The sequence below is a fragment of the Pomacea canaliculata genome, linkage group LG4 (genome assembly GCF_003073045.1).
Source record: "Pomacea canaliculata isolate SZHN2017 linkage group LG4, ASM307304v1, whole genome shotgun sequence".
NCBI lineage: Eukaryota > Metazoa > Mollusca > Gastropoda > Architaenioglossa > Ampullariidae > Pomacea > Pomacea canaliculata.
Genome location: NC_037593.1, coordinates 1,378,288 through 1,404,029, shown reverse-complemented (window position 1 = coordinate 1,404,029; position 25,742 = coordinate 1,378,288). Strand labels below are relative to the sequence as shown.

Below are 25,742 nucleotides of genomic sequence, written 5' to 3'. Positions count from 1 at the left end.
TTACTTGAGGAAAAGCTGTGATTTTGCTTCCATTAGATCACCACGGTCACTCTCCTCTGGCTGCAATGGAAGTCCTGCTAGCAAGGCTGCCACTGCCTCCATACTTGCCTGATCAAGGTCCCTGAAAATATCAGGCATGCCAATGCACAAAGTCCATTCAAAATGTACTCAAGTGTGTGGCTAAATATATGCTCATATTCCCAGGAATTTAACAGTTTAACATTTACTTACAAACCAAGAAGTAGCAGGTATTTTTTTAACTTCTTACATGCCACCCCATTTATCGTCTGTTCCTCTATTATTTTATTTCAGCACTACAAGCATCTTCCCAACTACAACAAAACTTTTTGTAATTTCAGATGGGAAAAGGAAACCTTTGACTGACCTCGACATACTGCAGATGTCACCTTGCACATTAACCTGATGTGAGTTGCCCATGATCCAATCCGTCAGATACTCCACCAGCTTATTACGGAATTTCATTTCCTGCCTAAATGTCAGTTCATCTCTCCGTCTCATCATCTGCATAATAAAGAAAATATATATTTAAGAATTGTTTAAATAGCACCTATTTACAAATCTTTGGAATAATGTACTTTAATTTTTCACATTATTGACAACCCAGTCCTATCTACAGACTGTTTCTTCTTTATAAAAGATCAAATTCAACACTGAGCTCTGTTGCACCACACTGAAAAATCTGCAAAAAATCAACTGTGTACTTGAATACCCAAAAACAACAAGAGCTGAACAAGAGTAAGAGAGACAAGGAGACCAAGAAAGATAGCAAGAAAAAGTCACTCACTGCTTCCACAAGCTGGCAGAGTTTGGTTTTGATCTGAATAGCATGCATGGATGAATCCAAATGCCTCACATACCTGTAATAAAATGATGCAAAATTAATACTGCCCCCCAGAATTATGTTATTTCAAAAAAAGAATAGTACAAAAAAAGGTCAGAATTATGTCAAGAAGTCTAGAAAATCTGGTAATAATAAGTCAATAAGCAAGGACTTTCTGATAAAGCTACAAGGCAAGTACCTTGCAAGGGGCTTACAAAGAGAAAGACCAAAATCATGAGCCAGTTATTTGGTGTGATGTAGTTCAAACGACATTGGGTTTCTTCCCTTTGCCGTTTGTGCCCATGTAAACATTCTGTGTGTTTGAGCCAGTTTTATTCAAATTTCAAAATCAATATCAGCTTAAGGTCCTTTTAGAAAAGAATGATTTAAACTAATTTAAAAAATGCTTTTTAAAAACAAAAAATTTCTTTTATAAGCATAAAGTATTTTAACATATTCTTGGAATAAAAGAGCTGGAGTGAATGGACCAATAAAAGTGTGGGAAATTTCTAGGCAAAGGTAAGTCACAAGGCACAAAATTCACGAAAAACAATTCATTAGACACTTTATATATAACTATTAGCTAACAAAGCATGGCAATGAATCCACACAACCAAAAATCTGGACTTGGCTTTTTGAATACATGGTCTTAAATTGTTAGAGAGAGTGAATCCTATGAGAGAAAGAAGCCATCTGATGCCAAAATGCTTCTGTTTAACATTGGATTTTTAGTATAAAGAGTGACCCTCAATGACATTTCTTGTATGATGTCTTTTGTAGGACAAATGGTCATTGTCAAAAAAGCTGATATAACTTGACTAAGTTAGCAAAAGTATTGAGGAATCAGAGAAAATAAGGTACAAGCAAAAGAAGTGATATTAAAGGACGGTCACCAACATTTATTTATGTGTTAAGTTATACCTGACAATGGCCAGCATGAGAGACTCAATACTTGTGACACCCAGGTATTCACAAGGCTGGTCAGACTTCATTTCGAGTATGTTTTTCATGATGAAAATGACATTTTCAATCATGAGTGTGTTTTGATCCTGAACAATCACCTGCACACAAAACATTAGCAGAGCTGTTCTAAGAACATTTTACAGCTTGCCTGGACTTTGGAGCTCCCTTTTCTTTTGAAAAATGTCAGTGAACTGTAGTGTTTAAGTAAGCATGCTCTTAAAACACATCTCTTGTGTATTATTCTAGATCAGGGTGGGCAAACTTTTCTTTCTGCAGGCCGGTCTCAAAATTCTAAGGTATGCAGGGGCCCATTAAAATACCAAAAACCCAGACCAGGTGACATAATGGCCTTCACTTTCCTAATTTATTGTGTAAAGTAAAACTGTTAGTTTGCCCACCCACCCCTGTTCTAATTTGTAATACCTACAACTATTTTTCTATTATTACAGGATTACATTTCCTATTATTTTGTTTCATATTATTACATTTCTTGACTATCCACCTTTCCATATACGGTATTGCTAATGTTACTTTTCTTAATATCTATTTTGCTATCTTCATTTTTACTTTATATTATTTTTATTGCAAGTGCTATAACACATTCAGTAAGCACATACAGGGTGGGAGGTTGTACTATATGAAGTCGTTATAAACTGCATAAATGCCTACCACTGATTGTGCTTTATGAAGCTGTTATTAACAAGCTGCATAAATGCCTACATGCCTACCATTGATTGTACTGTGCAAATCCACAGAAAATTAAATAATAAAAAGTACAAATGACAGGATAAGATAATCATTGCCACCCCTATACATTTAACACATTTAACAGCACTGCTACCTATAATCTCTAAAGGGGAGCTTTGTTTCACCAGCTCAGAGTGATCATTCCAATGAGCTATACATTCTTCAGACATGATGAGGCATACAAGTTCTCTTTACCATCAAAACACAAGAGAAGTGGGAGAGGAGTAAAACAATCATCTGGATTTTCTTAAGCTTAAAAGTCAGCCAATGACAATGTACCTTCCAGTGACTGGTATCAAAAAAGTCTTATTTCTCTGGACTCACCTGTCCAGTGGCATCAAAAAACTTATCAACACAGATTTTAATCTGGTCAAAGAGGCTTGGGTACAGTGCTGGATTCAGCTCATGTCCAACTAGTTCCTTCACATGCTTCTGGATGGTGGCCCCAAACTTTTCATTTTGAAATACTAGTAGCTTCAGCAAGTTGCCAATAAACCTGCACATATAGGATTACAGGGAAACAGTGCATGTCTTAAGGGAAGACAGAAGGCTGGATTACAAACGGTTTTAAGTAATATGTCACTCTTCTTCACATCTTTCTTCAAAATAACAAAAATTAAAAAAAAAAGAAAGGAAAGAGAGTGAGAAAAACGTCATTCTCACGTCTTTTTCTCAGATAAGAACAAATCTACACACATATATATATGTGCATGACTCAAATCCACAAATTTGTACAAGGCAGATCCACAATTACTCTTATGTACAAGAACAAACTCACAGACACATATATGCACAAAGTAGATCCATGATTACATACTCTGACATACAAGCAGTGCAGACTGACTTGTAGACTACTGGTAAGAAGCATAAAGGAACAGGCAAGAACTCACTGTGTCACAGGGCAGTACTGAGAATCATTGGAGCAGCTCTGCATGAGACTACTTTTACGACTTGGTTCCACCTGGATTCCTGGCAATGATGAATTGCTGAAGCATACATAATATTACATTTTTAATGCATTATTATTCTCTGTTTAAGGGGCTTGCCACAGCTCTCAAGGCTTTGTTTGTTATGTTGTTATAAAGGTTAATTAATGGTATATCCCCATTTGGCAAAGTTTTGTTCATTTTAAAGATTAAAAAGATCATGTGCTCTTGTGTTTGATGTCATTTGACACATAATAGCTGGTTCCTCTCTATGTCTTTTAACTGAACAACTGTTTATATTAGTTTTCCACATCACACAACAGTTAGTTGGTTTATTTAGAACGAAAGTATTTCCACCTTGAGCTGATTTCCCACAATGGGGGCAGAGGGAGAGAGAGGAAACTGGAGTACCCGAAAAAAACCTGACACAGAGCCCTATGTACAGGTGTCACAAAGAGTGTCCCAAGACAAGATCTGAACCCTGAATTTCTCACTGCAGTGGTGACAAGCAAGTATTTTAACCACTACACTACTGGGTGCCCCGGTAGAAATATTATAGAAATATTCCCATTTACACATATACTTGTCTTACAAAATAATCTTTCATAGTTAATTTTTTTATGCCTGGGCTGACAGCTTGGCACCACCGAGCTGTTAAATAAATTTGCTTACAATAACAAATAAAATAGCTAATGTTGTAAGGAATTCTCAAAAAAAAAATGCAAACTTTGCCCAAAGAATGAAGTCTATTACCTGACACGTGTTGATTTGTTTTGTAGTCGGACACTGCCAACAGCGCACAGGAATCCAGTCATGTTAGCCCATTCATTCAGCTGGTCCTGTAAGAACAACAAGTAGAATAACAAATGTCTTTACTCAAGAAAATCTAAGACCCATCCATACATTGTTCTGTTTTCAATAAATGCACTATTTGCATCCTTTTTTTTTTTTGCTACGAGACTTATTGGGTGCTAGGAAGATGGGATGTTTCAGTGTAGTAAAATACGACAAAATAAATAAAGGACTTTTACACAAAAAGGAAAGGCTCAGTAGTCTGGTGGCTTGTACAGTTGACTTCAAAAAAAGTCACTGGTTCAAAGTTTGTCTGGACCCATCTTTAACTTCTTTAACAAACCAGAGGACACTTGTGTGCTTGACCAAGGAAGATTTCAATTGGAAGGAATGAGTTGAACCCCTTTCCATACAATGAATTCTAGTGATGGTGAAGCACTTACACAAATAGGTAACTCTTGTTCAATCAATTTTAAATCAATGACTGCCATACAATACAGTCTTTTCAAACTATTTAATGCTTTCAAGAAAAAGTTTTTAATCTTCTGCTCATTTGAACTCAGAAGAGGAAGGCGACATTTACTTGTAGACATAATATCTAGAATGGCTACAATGAGCATATACCACTTCTCCTACTTCACATGCTACTCATTACTCACTTCTAGCTCATGTTCTGTGTTTGCATGCTGGGGAGTCTTCCGCTTCAGTTTTATCATCTCAGCAATCTCGCCACGCCCTTGCTCTTCATATTTGACTTTAGGATACAACTCCAAATATCGTGTTACTGCATCCCAATTTCTGTAGGTATCTTCCCAAGCCTGTGATTGACAGCCAGTGAAAAAACATTCTGATTTGGCATAGAACTGTTCACAGCTCTGAGCACTGTGGTAAAAAGTACTCACTTTTACCTGAACGCTATCAAAACTGATTGCTAAAAGTATTTTATGAAGGAGAACATAATTCAATTGTACTGCTGGAAAGAAACCTCTATGTGCATAAAGTATGTGTACATACAAGAGACTTCCTAAAAGATTTTGCATGCTCAGATTTATCATGTTACAATATGTCTGCCTGCTGACTCAGATCTTAAGAGGTCTTGGTCTTTCATTTGTCAAAACCTATATTATGCTGTGTGGTGTGTGCTTGAAGTTCAGATCTGAGAGAATCTTCATCCTGCTTTTTCACCCTGGTAAAAGTTGTATGTTCATGTAATTTACTGTTTCACTTAAGTCTTGTAGAAAATTGCAGAAGTAGTCAGCTGTCAGGAGTGGGTACCTGACTCCACAGAGGGCTGGGGAAAGGTGGAGTAATAAGCTGGAGAGGAGATGGGCACTGTCTAGAATCTCCTCTCTCAATGACCTAAAAAAGGGCGAGGGGATGACCTTTACCTTTAACTTTTAAATAAATTATTCTTAACACCACAGTCAGCAGAAATGACTCAGACCTGATGAGATCCATTTTCACTGACATTCCAACATAGGTGACATATCCACTCCTTACTTGTGAATTCCCTGGAGTTGACTGGTCAATTTTCCGCAACAATCCCATAATTCTTTTCTGAAGTGCAGCACGACCTGTTATAATATACTTTCAATCTAAATTAATACGAAACATTATTACATTTAAAACAATATAAGAGAAAAATAAAGAAAACTGGTTGTTGTGTAATATTTCCAGAAAGGAATCTAAAAGTTGTACAACAATCTAAACAAATTGTAGATTCTTAATTTCTGCTCAACTGTCAAAGATCATGAGTACTGTTTCCTCTGATGATAACAGCCATGTGACCACACATACCAGTCTGCTTTCAAAAATTGTAAAAGTGCTACCATTCTTCATGATAACCAATTAACACTTCTGTTTGGTTTCAAGGAATTTACCCTTGCTTAATTAACAAGGTCACTTTCCTTACTGTTGGCATCACTCAAACAGATGTGTATATAAAAGTAAAATCTTTGGGGGTAAAAGTGCTAGAATAAGTGCCAGAAAATCAGAAGAAACAGATGATTATTTTGCTGAAAACAGTTCAACATGTTGTTGATGAAGATGGTAAGCTAATTTTTAACGAAAATAACTTCTGTCTAGGTAAGCTTTGTCACAGTAGCAATTTTGACAGTGAGAAGGACTGTGAGTCAGGTTACTGATTTTGACATAATTGCTGACCACACAGTGGTTTTAAACGATTATTGTAACAGACAAATACCGGTAAAGCAAAAAATATTACAAATAATTTTCTGACAATAAGTCTAATCAGCCTGATATAGCTGAAGATTGTTGAATAAAAAATGTCAGTGACCGCTGATTCACCAGATCACTTAAGACTTGTTGCAGAATAGTGTTGCTCCACCCCTATCAAAGTTGCACAAGCTGTTCATAACATTACATGCAAGTTTTGTGGCAAAGTTATACTTACACTTTACAAGTGTCATACATGACAAAACAATTTTGTGAATGTTAATTCCTTTTACTTATATACAAACTATTTGTGTGGTTTTACTATTAGGACTTTACCAATTTGTGTGTGCTCAGTCTCTAGCTAAAGATCGCTTTCTGCTTCTACAGACAGCACTACAACAAACTATGATCAGAAAAAGAACAGATTCACTGTATTTGATTGTAAAATCCAATATTCTTGGAAACAAAGTCTATAGAATGCCACCTGCACTCCTTAAAATGTTATGATCTTGTACAGCTAAACATATTGCAGGCAACATTGAATGCATGGCTTTTCCTTATATTCCTCACAGCAACAAAAAAGGAATAAAAAGCAGTACAAGCAGTAATGTGGTAAATCTCTTACAAACACTGTCAAGGGAAGTAGCATAATCCGAGAATAGGTCCTTCTAAAGAGTTTTATATTAAGAGTAGTCATATTACTAACCTCTCATGAGACTAACAGGAGTGTTATCAACTGGTCAGCAATACAGCTGAGATGCTTGGATGCCAGTGGGCAATACAGCAGAGTTGTGGGAGATAACAGTGCTAATGATGCTACCTGCCTGTGGTAAGAACAGTGCTGGCAGCGGCCAGCTCTTCATAAACACTGCTGTTGGGTAGAAGTTGTGTCACAGCCATCTCATCAGCACCACAGCGAATTTCTGCTTCTTCACAAAGTAGACGGAAACAGCTCATAGCAGTCAGAACAGCATCCATGTCAATGCTCCAAAGGTACATGAAGAACACCACCTGTTCCAAAAAAAGGTTTAGAATATACTGGGTGATGTTAGTGCCACATTGTAAGGAGGGATAAAAGCTTCATCTTAAGCAAGACTTCAGCAGTCACTGGTTATCAGGAAAGGTTTAGAACATTCTGGGCAATTAGAGTAGAGAAAGAGCAGCTAGAAAGGCTGCGTCATGTTCCCGTGTCACATGAGGGAAAGATTAATGTGCCCTTAATTAAGTTTAGATGCTTAACCCATAACATGAGTAAAATACTTATTGTTACCAAAGAAATAAAGTAAACAGAGACTAAAATACTTGTATGCTGTGTCTAATTAAGGTAAAACACAATGCAAAACCAGTTTTCAAAATCTCACCTCTAGCTTGATGTGTGCCTGGCGACACACAGGAATGTTACTGCCAACATTGGCGTTTGCACTGTGTTTCTGCAGAAACCGATTTCTACATATAAGAATTTCTCTTAACCACTTGAGAATTTCTGTGTAGTTGACAATCTGGTGCTGGATCAAGCGCTGCGAGATGTAAAAAGACACCTGGGAACTGCAAAGCAAATGAAACAATCACAAGAAGGAAAAATAAAAAAATCATGAAACTGAATAACAGACATTCTGTTAAGTGTTGTTTTCACTATAAAGAAAACAAAGGGTATTAAGATACATAGTCCCATTCTTTCAGTATTAACAGATGGTTTTAGACTATAAATTACAATTTATAAAGAATTGTAAAGTAACCAAGAAACCCCTCCCCCCAATTTCAGATATATGTCCACAATAATGATAATAATAATGAGGATTTATACAGCGCCTTTCCACAAATTTTTGCTCAGAGCACTTTACATAAATCATACATAGACTAGATCACAAACAACCATACACCTATATTCCCATATAACAGACACATTCACTCCTACTACAGACACTACTCATACACAAAGTAAATACAGACGCACATCATGCATGCTCAGGGCCAAGACAGGGTCACAGTAAAGTCATTCTGAAAAAATATGTCTTAAGTTTGGACTTAAAGGTGGTCAGAGAATCAGAGTGACGGAAGTAAATCATTCTAAGTTTATGGGGCTTGGTAAGAGAAAGACCTCTGTCCATACATCTTTGTCTTAGTCAGTGGGACTCGCAGAAGCTTGGTGTTTAAAGATGTGCGAAGGTTCAGTGGGTGTATAGATGGGAGTGAGTTCAAAGAGGTACGGAGGACCAGTGCAAGAAACAGCAAAGTCAAAGTGGAAAGTTAAAGTCTGTCCAGAAGATACTTGGGAATTCCAGCTAAAAGAGATTTATAATAGTCCATCCTTGATAGCAAAAATGGCATAGATTAGAGTTTTAGTTGCATCAGTGGTAAGATAATGATTAATGGTACTGATCCTATTAAGTTTAGGGTAAGCAGTTCTGCAGACATGAGAAATATGCCGATGAAAAGTCAAGCGCTGATCAAGAATGACACCCAAGCTGCGGACTGAGGTGGTGAAAGGAATAGATCAGACATTGTGTAAACAGAGACCGAGGAAAAAAAGGATGACTTAAAAATTTCTGTGGACTACCCTACATTCTGTGACTACCCTCAGAAAGGAGAATGTGTGCTCATTTGGGGGGGGGGGGGGGGAAGAATTGGTGTTTTACGCCGTGCCAGCAACTGAGGCTATATTACGGCAAGGCAGCCAGCCCTGTAAACAGATGTCACGTGCAGAGAAAGATCAGCGTGCCCGAGAGGAGAAATGAACTCAGGGCAGCCAGCCTTCACTGTATTGGTGACAGCCGCTAACAGCGCTAACCGTTGCACCACCGGACCGCTCTGTGCTCATTTGGGTGCACAATACACAAATGTATGCATGTACACACATGCATGCACAAAAACATTCATACATATGAACAATTTAGTAAAATCTTCTGGTCACATGCTACATTTTATGTAACATTTTGAAACTCCCTAGCTTTCCTTTATGATAATTATTGGTCTACACATTATGATGCATGGTCATTGACAGTGATTTTGTTGACAAGGAAAGTGTGATACAGACCTGATATCCCAAAAGGTGTTGATAGGTGCTTCAGGGTTCCATAGCTCAATGTTCTCTGGCTGGTGCAGCACAAGCAGTGCCTGAAAATGTTGTGACTAAGATCAGTTAATGTGTCAACTGTTAACCTCCATTTTTTAAAACTTTTTTTTAACATTTCAGTACTTTTTGAGGTAGCCAATGCAAGTATTTTTATGCTTTGGTAACCTGCAATTATGGTTTTGATTAAATATTTTACAATTTAATTTATACTAAAAAGTATTTCTTGACAAAGATAATTTCTGGGGGCTGAAATCCATAAACTTTTGTCTAAAAATTACCCAGGTGTCTAAATGTTTGAAGTGGTATAAACACTTTTTAAACTTCAAAGGAAACAGCATAATACCTTTTTCTTCCTTATCATCCCCAAAAGTAGTTTAACGCTGACTACCCCTCATATAAATCTTGACTCTTCTGCATCTGATATCATTAACTTTGTCTATCACAACAAAAATACCTCCATGGCTCTCTGTGCAACATCTGGCATCATTTGCTGGTGAACAAGGGAGACAAGACTAGTAATAAGATCCAGGGTACTGCGCTGTACCTCATGCCCAGGCTTGCCTTGGTTCTGTGTACACACACACAAACACAACTGTGGCTATCTACATCAAAACAATGACTGCAAAAACTGCAGAACTATGTGGACTTCAGTCATGCCATAAAAAGCACCTATTAAGAGATCTTTGAGAGTTATACATGGCTTGTTCTCCTGAACCAAAAATTTATATCATCTTTCAGTCCTTGATTGGTACCAGCTGATGAACGTAATGCTGGTCAACAAGTGCTGGTCACAGGGAAAACATGACGGGCATAGCGACAGAAAAGCTTTGTCATTTAATCTTGTCTTGAGCAGTTAATTTAGTATTGCATGGTATGACCAGTCTATTCTTTTATATTAGCCAGCCAAGTTGTTTCTCTGTCTGCCTTTGCATCAACCACCTTCCAGGGTACCTTAGAGGACACAAAAGACTTTGTCAGGGCCTCTGGAGTTACCGTCCAAGCACTTGAAGAATGCCCAGATTCTCTTCTTTGTATTAATACAATCCATGCCTCACGTGATGTGTCAAGTATGGCATCACATACTAAACATGTCTTATCAGCTTTACACATCTAACAGTAGCTGTATCATACACACTAATGCATACTAGACTTCACATCACAACTGTTAAACTGTTCAGTCATCAGGATCAGCTCTATCATATGCAAACTTGTCTGGGATGCATGTCCCCTGTTGCACTGTGCCCACTCACTAAAACTAGCTATATAATACACACCAATGAATAATGGATTCCTTCTCAGCTGTTACAGTGCTCAGAATCATTATGACCAGCTATATCACATATCACATCAATAAGCCTCTGGACATTGACCTTGTTGAGAGAAGGCTGGCCAGGAAGGCGAGAGTTATTTTGCTCGATCCAGATCATCCACTCTACGGCACACTGACTAAACTACGCATGCAACGAAGGTTTTCTATGCCAAGGTGCAGAACAGAGCGATTTCGTCGTTCATTCATTCCGGCTGCTGTCAGACTTTTTAACAACAGTATGACCTATCGGCTGGCTTCTGATTTTATGCTTTGAGTATGGTTCTGCAGGTTATATGACGGTGGTAGTTTTTTTTTCATAGATGTGTGGGACTGAGTAAGTGTGTGGTAGTATGGGAATGTTGAAGTATGTGTAGTATTTTATGCCCCTGATGTTGACAAATGTATTTCCGCTGTGGATTAATAATAAACTTGTCTTGTCTTGAACAGATGGAAATTTCAGCGTATACTTACTTCCATCTACTAACTTACTCAAAGTGAGGTAGCTAAAACTGTTATAAACTAATGGTTACAATCAACACAAAGAAATCTCAGATTCCTGCAAAAAGACCCCACCCCGACATGACTGACATGTTTTTATAGGATCCTCCAACCTGTTTCTGTTAACATGGCAAATGATCTGGTGCACAGGCATCAAAGGATGACAACTCACATGAAGCATGAGATGAGGGTCGGCTATAACTAGCTTCACCAGCCAGAACAAGATGTATTTGTATGTTGTCAGGGTTTCATCGGGCCTGGACAGCTTCAATGTTGTGGTCATCTTGGATAATGTCTGCACAAAATACAAACTACAACTCTGAAGAACATCATTTCCAATCATAAACTGATAAAGCATTTAAAATAAAGCTTTCACACCAACAAAATAACGTAGAAGTAGTAGTTTTTGCCTCTGTAAATTTGACAACTTTTCAACAACCATTTCGAAAAGACTTTCCATTCCACCACTTGCCACTTCAGACACACACACACAGTCACAACACACACACTTGTTCTGCCAGCTATCAACTGACAACTACTGATGACACACTTCAGCCACTTACACCTGATCTCTATCATCCAGTACCACCTGAAAACTCTCTGACCTGACGCATCTTCAGCCACTCAAACTATTCAACAAATTACCATTATCACCAACAACACACTTCAGCCAGACACAATCTGAAATGACCAGCCTCTAAACAATGCAATAATTCCAGTGACAACATGTGCTCCTATCCTATCTTGCTGAAGAAACCTTGCAAAGGAAACACTTCCTACCTAAAGCCTGTGATGTCAGCAGGAAAAGACAGGAGCCCTGTAATCACAACTTACCCCTTGACTGACCTTAGGGCAGTTGTGAGAGGAGAAGCCCTGGGTCACCTTGTTGACTGTATCCATAAACATGTTACGTAGTTCACCAGCTTTGCTGTACATGAGACTGATGTCAGGCCACCAATCCAATCGTGGCTGCAAGCAAAAGCTGTCGATCATGACGTCTTTCTAACAATATTTTTTTTCATCAATAAAAAATATGGTTTCAACTCTACTAACAAAGGGTCAGTTTCTGTTGCAGGCTGCCTAATATCTTTGCCATGCTTTCTGTTGATATCACGGGCCATAAGACAAACACTTTCATAAAATAAATTTTTATCTCACAGACCATAAGATATTTTCATGTCCTTTCTTTCAAGCTACAAGATACTTTCACAACCTTATTTATCACAGACTTTTCAACATCACTTCATTTTCTGTCTGCACATCAGAGGAACATCTCTAAAACTTTACTGTTATTGAATCTTAACAGTTTAACTTTCCATTACAAGACACCATGGAGGAACATTTAAGTCCTACTGTATGTCAAAGACCTCAAAACAATTTTACAACTTTGTTTTCCATTAAGTGGGAGGGTAGGGCTAGTCACAGGCCAGTAGACAAACAATATTATAACCATAAGGGAGAACTCTCACAGACTAGAACCAATGATTCACCATGTTAAGGGCAAAGCATTTGAAAGGCAGAGTCTAGTCCTAGCAGTCTTTTACTTTGCCTGATAAAAAAAGTACCTGTTGTTTCAAAGTGTGCAGAAATTCCAAATAGTGGAACAGACTGCTAGGGGGCAGGGAGGTACCACTGCTCCTGGGTAGGCAAAAGTTCTAGTCACAGGCCTGAAATGGTTTCTAATAATGACTTCTACAGTCTTACTTTCAGTGACCATGAGGAAAAAATGATTTCTCTTTTCTCACCTGCGTAATGATACGGTGTAGAGCTGTGACCAACACAAGGTGGTACATTGCTGGGGAATGGCTGTTCAGACACACTTTCAACACATCGTTGTTGTGTGGTGTGATGCGGAAACATGATACAAAAAAGTCCACATACAGCTCTGAATCCTGGCCAACTACACCTTGCACTTTGGAGAAGGTTTTGCTGTTTGGAGGTGGGTTGAACAACAGTGTCTGCAAGAAGTATCAATCTTTATTTTATGTTGTATTTCATTTTAATGTTACTTAGTTCTGATACAATTTTGATTACACAGCAACAGTAACAATTATGTGAAGTAGACTATAAATGCTGAGGGCACAGCAATAATCACACAGTGTGAGAAATATCATTAAGTAGCAATAATATATCATGTTATTGATGTTATAGACAATACTGTTTATAATAGCAATGATAAAACTGATAATGGTGAGGTAAGGCAGTTGCAAACCTACTGACCTTCAGATCTTGTATGACCGACTGCACTAGAGTGAAAAGCACATTTAGCCGATCCTTAATGTTGATGTACGTTGAGGCTTTACAAAGACGAACACACGTGACAGCAGCCCCTTCAGTCAGATTTTTATTGCCACTATGATGACTGGATACAGCCTTCTTTACTTCATCGATAAAGGATTTCTGCAAAGTAACAAAAACAAAGTCCACAAATCTTTCAAAAGCAAACTTTATTCATACCACAGATAACTATAGGGAGCTTTATTCCATATCGTTACATTTATTTTTCAGTAAGTACTTTTGCAACATTTCATTTTTGGATACATAGCAAAGTGTTCAACCCTGGTCAAATAATTCTGCATGTTACCACCCAGGAAAAAAAGTTAAGAAAATTATCATAATAACCTTCTTCAGGTGTTGCTGTGAACAAGGTGCTCCTGTGTCTGCATTATTGATTTCCTCCAGGATTTTCTACAATACACACAAGCAACTTTACCAGAATCACTTTTACAGTATACAAACATTCTTCTATAAAATCTTTTTCTTTAAAAAAATTTTGATAAACACAATCATGCTGGTGGTGATATCTTTAACAACATATAAAATATATCGTTCATTATTAACAACCCATATAAAACACAGGTTTATTTTTACAGAAAGCTAGCTGTTTAGTATGTCTGCAGTGAGCTTTACGTAGCTTGCCAGACAAGTATCATTTTTTGAAAATTATCTGATAGCACATCTACACAGACCAACTCCCTCTTTCAAATATATAGTGTGTTTATGAGCTCGCGCCAAATATAGCCACAAACAATGCACTCATTTGCACACACAAACAAGATATTTAAATATACCACATAATCAACCACACATTACTACTCACAGGACAAAGAATAAGAAGCATCATCTGCAGTGGCCAGATGGAGGCCCGCCTACGAGATCCCTCTACCAAGTTGTTAAAATGCTCAAACAGCTTGTCACAACATTCTGAAAATAACAAGTACATAATCCCTGTCAGAACTATGCCGATTGCAGACATCTAAATGAAATATCTACAGATTTAGTTAATTTAAATAATAACAATGATGGTGATGAATAAGTCAGTTCTGTCTATTAAATCTTGTGTTCAAAGCCTTTGACTCTATACTTACTGTCTGCAGTAACCTGGATCTTGACATTAAGCCTGACACTGGATAGCATTAACTAGAATCGAACATACTTTTGTTTCATACAAGATATATAAGACAGATATGGATGTGCGAGACACATGATAGTTTATTTATTGAAAAATAAACATTTTCCTTACATTAGCCTTAAACAGTAAGATGGTACATCACAGAATGAAATGAAATAATAATAATAAGCACACTTATAACCAACTTTATTAATCCCAGTGGGCAGTTATAACTCAGGAATAGTTATCCATATCAGTTTCAGGTAAATCAAAAGAGTGGAAACTCAGTACAAAGCACTTTATATAGATTGCCTAAATGTAAGCTTCTCTTACCCTGCAATTCATCATTAGGACGCTTTTGCAAGTCTGTAAACTCTGTAGGATAGTTATCCATCCAGTTCCAGATTGCCTGTAATATATACCATACTACAATATATACTATGCTCACTACAATGTATGTCATACTGACTACAATGTATACCATACTCGCTATGATAGATATCACACTTGCTACAACACATACCATACTTGCTACAATATATACCATACTCACTACAATGGCAGTACAAAACCAGCCTATGCATCTTTCCAAGACTCATGCACCCATTTACAACATAGTTAATAGGCACCCACCACAGGTGAATTCTGCAAATACAACACAAAACTAGTCTATTGTGCCTAGAAGTATGCAGCAGTACGCATCATAATAAGCGCAATCCCTCATTTACATTTCTCAGCAAAACCCTGTTCATTCCCAAATGCACAGAAACAACTTTGCCTAGTTATGATTAGAAATGGAGCTGATTTCATAGATGGTTAAAGCACAAAAGAACAATAAATCACTGGTTTATTAGAATTGGCGAAAATTGTACAGATGGCCCAAGCATTAGAGAAGTGCAAAATAAATATGACAGCTCAAGTACCAAAGTATGCAGTTTTCATATATTTTAAAAACTTCTGAAATATTATAAATAAGGTAATTATTTCAGGGGTCCCAGTAACACATTTATAAACTATGAAGTCACCACTATCATTGTCTCAAGCCGTTAAATGCAAAAATATGCAAGTCACTGAAGATATAAGAGATGGATTAAGTGTGCATCAGATACCAATAACTGCTCACCTTTTCCAGATTAAGCCCTAGGCTGATGATGACTGGTCGAGACTTGAGTGTCTTGAACTTTGACACAACTTCTGACAAAAGAACAATCGATGTGATATCTCAGACAAGATTTTAAAAGGACTTCTGTGTCCTTGCCAGAAAGCCATACAATTCATGAAAGTATGAACACTGAGCAAATTTCTTTGTATACATACATCCAAATGTATGAAAGCAGAAAGAATGATAAAACAGATGATAAAAAAACAACAAGAATGATGACTAACCAATATTAAAATAAAGTTCATTTTTCTTTTTTTTTCACTATAGGTGAAGCAGTTAAAACTAATCTATTGCTATTATATGACAGTAATCGCATATTATTTGGTTGCCAACAAAGCTACATCAAGAAATATCTCTATGTCCCATGCAGATGCTATAAAATGACTTTGTTTGGGCAGATGATTAAAATTATTGATCTGTAGCTCTTTTTTGTGTGTGGAAAAGATATGTTTAGTGACTGCATCCATTTTTTGAGTCGTTCTTTGCATTCCCAGACTCTCTTGCACACAAAGTGAGGGTCTTTGTTGTTTTATGCCCACCCTGGCTCAGCAGCTCAGCTGGGATGTTGTCAATGCCAGGTGACTTTGCTCCCTTCATTGCTCAACCTGGTAGGTCTGCAGATTCACTGGTTCTAGTCTAGCTGTTTTAAAGGATATTAATGTCTGTCTTCAACTGGAAGCTGTACAGGTCTTTGTAACATTCAATCAGCTGAATACAGCAGTGCTTTTTGTGAGAAGGTGGCCATTGCTGTCTTTGATGACTGAGGTCTTGTGTTGATCTGTCTTAATGAGAGTCATTTGTAGTTGTTAGGCCTTTTTGCTGTCACCTCAATCCAATTATTCCTGGCTGCCTTATCTCCTTTCGTGATTGCACAATTCACTTATTTGTAATATGAGGCTGTTTCAGGTTTGCTTTTCCTTTCCTTTCTCTCTTCAAGGCTCTCTTTAGGTCACAGACATCTAGGATGTCATTTAAGACCCAATAACTGGATATCAATTGGATATCAAATGACACCCTAGCACTTCCTAAGGTTGTTGACAGTAACACCTCTATGTTTCCAGCGGGGGTGTCTACATCACAGTCCAGCAAGTTCAGTGCAGCAAATTAAGCTCCAACTTTGGCCATGAAGATTTCTGCAATGTTTGGGTCTTGCAACCTCCAAATCAAAGCAAATTTGTGGGATGTCTGAGCGACACTTCATGCTCATCTTTTAACTTAAGACAAGGGGTCATGGTTGCTGTCAGCCTGGATGTGTCCTCATTTTGGTCTTGTTGATGCTGGGTTTGAAGCATCTAGGCAGCAAGATGAAGTTGATTTAGTTATAAATCAATCCATCTAGTGAGTGCCAAGTTACCATCCATGATTTCTTGACAGGATATAAGGTATTGGCTAAAATGAGTCAATGACTCTAGGCAAACTCTATAAGAGTCTGATGCTCCTGTCACTGGTTTCACCCAAACCAAATTTACTCACCATTACTGCACCTTGGCGTTTGAGTCCGAGCACCGTGAGGATGTAATTTTTTGGTAGTGCCTTTTTATCCTTGCCTAGCTGCTGGTATAAATCCTCCACTTTATTGACTTCGTGTAAGGAATTCAGAGCTTATACTTGAACAATGGTGACATTGTGAGGCATGGAAGAGAAGTAAATGGAAATCAGCTTGCTGGATGTGGTGGGTGCACACGTCATGATGGCTCTGACCACTTCCATATATATAACGAAGCGCATGCCATGCTTGTGTCGGCGTCTTCCCCACTAGACCAATGTTTATGGCTGTTATCAGTTGCTATCTCTCCCTATCCTGGCCATCTGACCCCCACCCCCAGTTCCACAATGCCCCATCTGCACCATTCTTGCTCATAAGTGAGTTGTTTCACTTTGCTGTACTGGTATAATGTGCAGACATTCCATGTACCAATGGATGTTTTTTTTCTCAACCTCGTCTCTTATTGGTTCCAGTAACACCTTTTTCACTATCCTCACCCTGAAGCCTCCCAGTAGGATGCACAGCCATTGTCAGATCATGGTCCTGTCTCTGGGTTTATACAGTGAATATATATATATCCATGTACTGTCTCTGGGCTTATTCACTTGGTGTTGTCAGTTGACCATCTTCCTCTCCAAGTGAACCACAGCCAATGGGTCAGCTAGTACACAGGAACTGGGTACTGGCCTATACTTTCATCCTAGAAAGCTTTTCTCTGCTTATTCCATATTATCATCATGATTTTCGCAAGGCAGTGGGACCATTCTCCCTTGTCTAGGGTGTGATAGGGTGGAAAACAATAATATTCCCCATGCTCACTCATGGAGGTTTGTGTCATCCACACACATATCAAGTGATGAATGCAAAAAAGCTTGAGTTACCTCTTGAACAGAAACACAAGTGAAAAGACACCCACATAGCTTCTAGAACCAACTAATAAAAAAATCTGAAAACTAAGGGTGTAGAAAAAAACTGAGACACAAAATTAAATGCTAACTTTCTCTGCGTATGTTGTGCAAACAAGCATGCCACCATCAAGTGTACCCAACAAAAAACAAGATAAAAGAGCAAAGACAGAACACTGAATGAGAGCAGAGAGAAAAACATTAAAATCTGGGGTGAATTCTGACAGGTCCAAGTCAGTAAAGACAATTAAACTCTAATGTCAGTCAGTAGACTCCATTGCAGTTAATCAGTTGAACTAGTCTACTCACCATTAAGGAGTTTGGTAAGGCGTGAGAGGTCCATATTCATGTGCTGGATTAATTCCAAATCTGAAAGATCTGAAGAATCCTCCACCTGGACTAGCGCCACAAGCCTTTTGACAAACACCAAAAACTTGTTCTGAAAGGAATGTTTCACTGCAGACATTTGTTCACTTAAAACAGTATACACCATAAAGCAATTTAGTAATAATGAGAATGGGATTTATGTAGACGCAAGAGGCAGTAGGTAATGAGGACATGTGAGAGAGAAGAGCATCATAATCAGGCAAATACACATATGCACACTGAATATTGCCAGGAACGCAATTATAGGAATCTAATGGCGGAGAAAGTAACAGTCAGAGTAAACTGATTAAAGTTGGTATTTCTGAAAGGTTTTAAGTCCAGACCAGAAAGAATGTAGCATCTCTACTGTACTGAGAGACAGAGGACGGGCATTCCAAATGCTGAGACCAGCAAAAAAAAAATGACCGGCAGCTGAACCTTTCAAGTCTTATACATGGGACAGTCAGAAAACCAGCATGGACAGAGTGAACTGACTTTACAGGCTGGTAGGACAGCACAAGCTCAAATAGATTGGGGGTAAGGCCATGAACAACATGACAGAAAAGTTACATTATGTTTATTTCTTATTTATTTTGATTGTGTTTTATCTCATTTAAAAGCAATAACAACTGCATTATTTTATAATGAAAGCATAGTATAATAACAAAACATAGCAACACAAGAAAATTCAATACTACTAATGGAAGCAATATTCCTGCAAAAAAAAAAAAAGACAAACCCCTCATGCATGTATGGGAGACACTGCAACTTTATGCAACTTACTCATGCATCAAATTTACACAACTTATACATCAACAAAGGGGTTCTAAAAACCTCTGTGCATGCCTCATAGTTAACCAAACACTGGACGCAGCAGCTATAGAAACTAAAAGAACTGCTTATGATTCAATTTACAACTAGCATAAGCAAAGTTCAAAGAACATACTTGATATACTCACTTGGCTGAGATTTTGTTGAATACTGCTGTGAAGTTGTTCAGACTAAGAGCATACAGCACTTCTGAAGCCAGATTACGTAACTGAACTGCCAGTGGGTTGCCATCTGTTGGCTGGTTCAGAAACTGCAAAAGAAACCAACACATTATCCATTATCTGCACAATATTTAATATTCATTCAAATGCTCCCTACACCACAGAAAAAATTCTGTAAAATTACCATTGTCCTTTTCTTATGAACATTACGAGCTCTAATACTACGTGTAACTGTGCTTCACACATTGACACCTTCTGTGCTGTATATAAAGCACTGATAACCCTACTAGACTGGAACACTTCACACACTTGTATCTATTTTGATGATACCACATAAGCAACAAAACTATCCACTTGCAAGCATTACTTGATGACAACTGATCATAAGCATCATCTGATGAAAACTTTATCATAAGCATATAGACACTTGTGCTTTCCATTAAGTGTATTGTATTTAGTGTTAAAACTATTTTTTAAATGAAAGCCTTTCTTCTAAATTAGTAAAAACTAAAATTTTTATCAAGGAATTACAATTTATTTAAAGAGACTACCATTACAAAAAAGAGAACTGTCCATACCTTACAAATTTCTGGCAACAGCATCTTGACATACATTGCTTCATCCATTCTAGATGTATCTTTTGGTTGCTGGAATATGTTTTTGTTTTTATTACCACTCAACTGATCACATAATGTACAAAATTATCAAACCTATTTTGATTTTTTTTAAATCTCAACAAAGTGACACTGCAATAACTGCAATAACTGTAAAAATGTAGCAAGCATCAGGAAAGACACATGTACCAAGAGTCATCAAAACAATGTAACAAGGATGACATACACATACGACAGTAATATTTAACCTTACTACTAGCATTGCTGTCTGCCACAGGTTTGCTACCTGTAGAGAAAGCCATGTCAGACCATACACACTGATAACATGACCATTAGAAATCTACTTAGATCTATATGCACATCCTGAATTATTGGGCATTTAAGTATTCACAACCTGATATTATGATCACAGTGACTATGCAGGAATGTTTCATGCAAATTTTATTTTGTGACATTTTCTTATCGCTGCTCTGTCAAATCTATTCACTCTGACACAGACACACAACAAGACGAAGGCTTGACTTCATGTTCATGGAAGTGTTTTAAACTTTAAGGACTGCTCTTCCTAAATAAGTGTCACTCACCATATAGCTTTATGACAGAACAGTGTTTATATAGGGTCACTGAATTAATCAATAATTAGACCTAATGCGATGTCTTGACAATTATGACAATGAGGCCCCATCTCACTCATTACAACCACTGAATTATAGCTACTGCCATCAAGTTTAGACTGACTGACACAATACATTGAACTGTAGCTACTACCATCAAGATTAGACTGACACAATATAACAAACTGTATCTACTGTCATCAAGTTTAGACCGACATAATACAATGAACTGTTGCTACTATCATCGATTAGAGTAACTGACATAATACACTGAGCTGTAGCTACTGTTACCAGGTTAAGAATCACTATCACAATATGTTAAACTGTAGCTACTGTCATCAAGTTTAGACTGACTTAATAAAATCACTGACTGAAATATGGTACAATAGTTAATACTTACCGAGTTCAAAACTTGCTTTAAGGTGTCCAGAATAATAATTTGTGAATCATAGTAGTTACGTTCTGCTTCAGCATGCACCCGCTTAAAACCAAAAAATTAAATTCAATAAACATAGTGATGATAACAAATTATAGGCATTTTATTTGTTCACAACAAGCAAATTTGAAAGAATGTGTTTTGTGTTCTTTTTAAAATCTGGATAGACGATGAACATTCACTTCCAGCCTTCCCACTGTTGTAGCCTTCATCCCTTAAATATATTCATGTGTTAACACAATGCTGTGGACATTACCTCTTTTCTGTACATCAGTTTGTGGAAGCTTTTTTATTGCCATTATAAAAGGTAGTTACATTGTCTTTCACTTTTTGCCGCCTGGTATCTTGCAAATATCAAGGAAGTTATTTGTAATGTTTGAAATTTATCATTTGTAGTTTGTCGATGTTTGAGGGCCTGTATCTTGTCAATATACATGGAGCTATTGGCACAATTTGGGAAATGGCAGCTAAACACAGAAACCGGATGTTGGTAGTGCCTTTCATAATTAAAGTATAAAACCTGATCATCCTTGTGTCAGTTATTCGTAATACAACTGGGTTTCTCTCTGATTATAATGTCAATGGCAATATGGAACGGGCTCTGTATTTAATTTGATATTAATAAAACAAGAAAACTGTCTGCCATTTGTCACTTATACTCACACAATTGGTGACAAAAGATGCATACGACAAGAGAGAGTGGCTCTCAAAAACTTCTCAGGTGACTTAACCCAGTAACTTAAGTCAGAAATGATAATGCCTTTGTCAGTGTTAGTATGATGAGTTACTTTGGGTAAGGTCAGTAAAGGAGTTTAATGGTGAGGACCAAAACAAGACATGCTTACCGTTTGCAGGACGCTCTGCAAAGTCTTTGTGAGTCCATTGATGACTAGAGAGAACTTGTGTCTACTCACTTTCACCAAGCACTCCTTGTTCTGCTTGACATTCTGCATGGATTGTGTTGTCTGAAGACCAGTCTTGATGGGAAGCTGAACATATGTGGCAAACAAAAAAATCAGTAAAGATGACAGCATGTTCACTTACTGGAATCAAACAGAAAGGACTTCAACAATGAAAAATTTAAGCCAGAAAACAGATTTTAAAAATGAATCAGTTTGTGAGAATCAGTTCATATATGAGCCTACAGTAGCACCTCGTGATAGGGCGCTACAATGATAGTCTAACCCTTGTATGAAAAGAATGGATTAAAATAGATTTCAGCTTATAGTTTTATTTTTTGCTTAATGAACATTTATAATACTTCCACACACAAAAAATGTGCATAGTTTTTACATGTGAAATGCAAAGGTATCACTCAAGGTCAAAGTTTTGATACCTGATTTGCTTATTGCATTGAGCACACTTCTTTAAGTGTCATGCCCTCTACATCCTGCAGCTGTTATTATTGCTATGATTAAAGAAAGTGAGCTGTCATGTCCAAACAACTGAGTAAAATGACTGCTACTGAACAACAGTGAGTAGGAAAGTACAAAAGTGAGACAATGCAACAGTGATTCCGACAATACAATAGCATGAGGGTGAGACTTAAAATTAAGTGAGGATTACACAATACAATAATGTGAGGGTGAGACAATACAACATGAGGATGAGACAATATAACAACATGAGGGCAAGACTTAAAATAATGTGAAGATGAGACAATACAATATCACAAGGATGAGACACTACAATATCATGAGGATGAGACAACATGAGGATGTGATGTGATGCAAGACAATGTGTGGGTGTGACATAGCCCAAAGCTTATCAAGCAGCAAGACAATAAGGTCATTCAAATTTTCTAGTATTTTAGTAAGCTATAAAATCCTTGTAGATATGTTATTTCTAACAGCAAATCCTGAAATACTTGTTTTCCTTGCATTTAAAGCACTTCCAGAAAATCACTAAAATCTTCCCTCACCTGCTGCTAATGATTGTGTCATGAGCCACATCACTAAGTGCACTTACATCACTGGTGCTTAGAAAAGTGTGTTGTACAAGCATTTTATCACCACCATCACTACACATATTTCTATAACCATATTAAAATTTCTTCTGCAAGTGCAGGTTCAAATGACAGCTGCTGTACACACAGTTTGCAGAGCAGTGTGATTTCTGTGCTATCTCATATTCATGTACCATTTAGTTAGCACAGATTTTCCCACAACCACTCCTACTTAGAATGAATGAACTGTAGTTTTTGGATAACTGCAAGGGCCAGCTAATCATGCCTCTCAATCACAACATGGAAATGATTATAGGGCATATTATTCAAAAGAAAAAATACTCTGTACTATCTGAGGAAAAATTAATCAAGGCTAAAAAATACACCTGTATTACATCAACAGTCAACTCAAGCAAACTATTACAGGTTAAAGATTCAACGCCTAATGGTCCTAGCCTCACCCTGTGAAGGGCATGATGTAAAAGGTGCAACAAAAATATCTCAATCTGCTGCCTTTAACTTTTGCTACAAGATCAGGTATTCATTCATTGCCAAGAGAATATTATTTCCTGGTCACTAGCCAATGCAGATTTTTGCTCCCACATGACTCCCACATAACCACATGACTAAGAACTCTCTCCACTATTTGTCTGTCAAAATACTTACCTGTCTTATCAGAAATATGCCAACAGTTTACTAAACATACTATCTACTTGTACTGCACCACGAAAAATTTGCAAAAACAAACTATTCCCTTGTGTCCCCATAAATCTGATTAATAAATGAAGCTATATTTTTCAAAGGGTCAACAGTAAATGATAATTATTCTGTCTCTTCTGAGATGTATTTTTGAGCAACTCAAGAATATTGCTGAAGCATATCATGCTCATGTTGATATGTATAAGTAAATGGTACAAATGGTCATAGGCATGGTGGATGTAAGGAAAGCAAATATGTGTGCTTGTTATTGTCTGAACGATATATGTAAAAAAAGCAAGTGTAGGGTACTTTATAAACTTTTCACTAACATGGTCAAATACCGCAATCTAATGTCTTCTTTCTTTTTTATCTAAAGCATTTTGTTCAACTCGGTAATTTTGGAGCTGTATGCCTTTTTAACAGTAAGGGTTAGTTCAGCTATATGCTCAATAGGCTCAATAACTGTATCAGTTGTGGATACAGCTGTTAACTGCCCAATGACGGTCTTTCAGTACAGAGTACACATCTGTTTATTATGATGCTGAAACAGCGACTGATGAGTCTCCTCTCAGAAATGCTAATTTATCATCTCACATTTTTAGAACTATGCTGATGATGTCAGCAAAATATTGGAATGACAGCACGAACTGAAACAGACTAATCGCGTAAACCACAACACCCAAATTACCAGGAAAATAAGCTATCGTCACTGCACTAAATACCAGGGCACGCACGACAGGAAATGACTACGAATGTCACTATTCAATGTCATTCACTGATTCCACGACCAAGCAAGCAGCAGTTTTTCATTCATAATTTTTTTTTTTTTTTTTTTTTTTTTTTTGCAAGCAGACAACACGCACGTCCATGCTGCTCAAAGCGCGCAAAAATATATGTATAGGTTATATTATTCAGAAAAAAATATACCTGAGCATCGAACCGGGCGAGCAGGGACTGGACCCACTCGCCAGGTTTCTGTGTAGCCATGATCGCTGAAATTTTAAGCAGTAAAGTCTCAAATCTTTTCCGGTCTCCTCGCCATGTTCCTTATTTTCATTGGGTAGCGCATGCGCAGACTGCGCCCTGGCACGCTCTGCCATAAAAGGAAGACAAGGACGTGACATCACACGATGGCTGGCTGGCTGGCTACAGTCAGGCAACTCAAGTACTTCATTCACACAACCGTTTTCTTCAGCGTTCACACTATCAATTTTTCTTCTGCTTTTTTTAAATTTGTGACACATGTTTGCATCCTTCAGTAGAAACAATTCGATATGCCCATGGTGAGCCGTGAAAACTTAAAACAATTTAATATGATTCCTCTATTAAGCTGCCGCCTCAACTTGAATTATATCAATAGTTTGAGTCAAGCAATTAATCATTCAAAGATGCAGTGGCGTAGGAAGATGTTCGGCGTTGGGGGGGCAAACTCCCTGCTGACAGTGAACGGCGTTCGCACTCGCACATTACGTAAAAAAAGATGGGGGGGGGGGTACTGCACGCACGCACGTACACAGTATCACAACACACTGCTTTATTGTTAAAAGGCAAAGCAGCATTAAATAAGAAAAAACAAATTAAAGAATGACTCCCCGGCTAACGCATTCACAACGCATACTGGCCAGGGTAGCCATCGGGTGGAAAAACAAAGGTAAATATTAATTAAGCCTACTCACCCAACGGCTCGTGACACGCTTTGTTCTATGTCACAATAAACGCGGTGAAAATGGTTGCTGGAACCCTCTTCTAGACACCACGCCATTTCCAGCGACAGTACACACAGCACATGGCAAACCCCCGACTACTCC

General features: G+C 37.7%; 1 protein-coding gene across 10 annotated transcripts in view; it reads right to left on the bottom strand.

Moving 5' to 3' along the window:
• LOC112561054 (neurofibromin-like) overlaps positions 1-25,019 on the bottom strand; it is a 76,268-nt gene extending 51,249 nt beyond the window's left edge. For 9 of the 10 annotated variants that reach the window (XR_003098646.1, XM_025233234.1, XM_025233231.1 and 6 more), the window contains exons 1-27: positions 24,862-25,019; positions 22,136-22,279; positions 21,255-21,335; positions 20,205-20,273; positions 19,594-19,715; positions 18,578-18,681; positions 15,839-15,909; positions 15,049-15,124; positions 14,425-14,528; positions 13,947-14,012; positions 13,545-13,724; positions 13,070-13,282; positions 12,159-12,293; positions 11,497-11,619; positions 9,972-10,085; positions 9,479-9,558; positions 7,806-7,989; positions 7,269-7,455; positions 5,770-5,843; positions 4,929-5,087; positions 4,231-4,316; positions 3,442-3,537; positions 2,876-3,047; positions 1,763-1,902; positions 806-878; positions 386-522; positions 5-121 (exon numbers count right to left, since the gene is read on the bottom strand). Coding sequence is in view for 9 of the 10 variants with exons in the window: in XM_025233234.1 (XP_025089019.1) it covers positions 5-121; positions 386-522; positions 806-878; positions 1,763-1,902; positions 2,876-3,047; positions 3,442-3,537; positions 4,231-4,316; positions 4,929-5,087; positions 5,770-5,843; positions 7,269-7,455; positions 7,806-7,989; positions 9,479-9,558; positions 9,972-10,085; positions 11,497-11,619; positions 12,159-12,293; positions 13,070-13,282; positions 13,545-13,724; positions 13,947-14,012; positions 14,425-14,528; positions 15,049-15,124; positions 15,839-15,909; positions 18,578-18,681; positions 19,594-19,715; positions 20,205-20,273; positions 21,255-21,335; positions 22,136-22,279; positions 24,862-24,921 (3,167 nt within the window). In the remaining variant the exon portion in view is untranslated. The remainder of the gene's footprint in view (positions 1-4; positions 122-385; positions 523-805; positions 879-1,762; positions 1,903-2,875; positions 3,048-3,441; positions 3,538-4,230; positions 4,317-4,928; positions 5,088-5,769; positions 5,844-7,268; positions 7,456-7,805; positions 7,990-9,478; positions 9,559-9,971; positions 10,086-11,496; positions 11,620-12,158; positions 12,294-13,069; positions 13,283-13,544; positions 13,725-13,946; positions 14,013-14,424; positions 14,529-15,048; positions 15,125-15,838; positions 15,910-18,577; positions 18,682-19,593; positions 19,716-20,204; positions 20,274-21,254; positions 21,336-22,135; positions 22,280-24,861) is intronic. The other variant, XM_025233232.1, reaches the window with a different exon arrangement.
• Between the last annotated feature and the right edge of the window lie 723 nt (positions 25,020-25,742).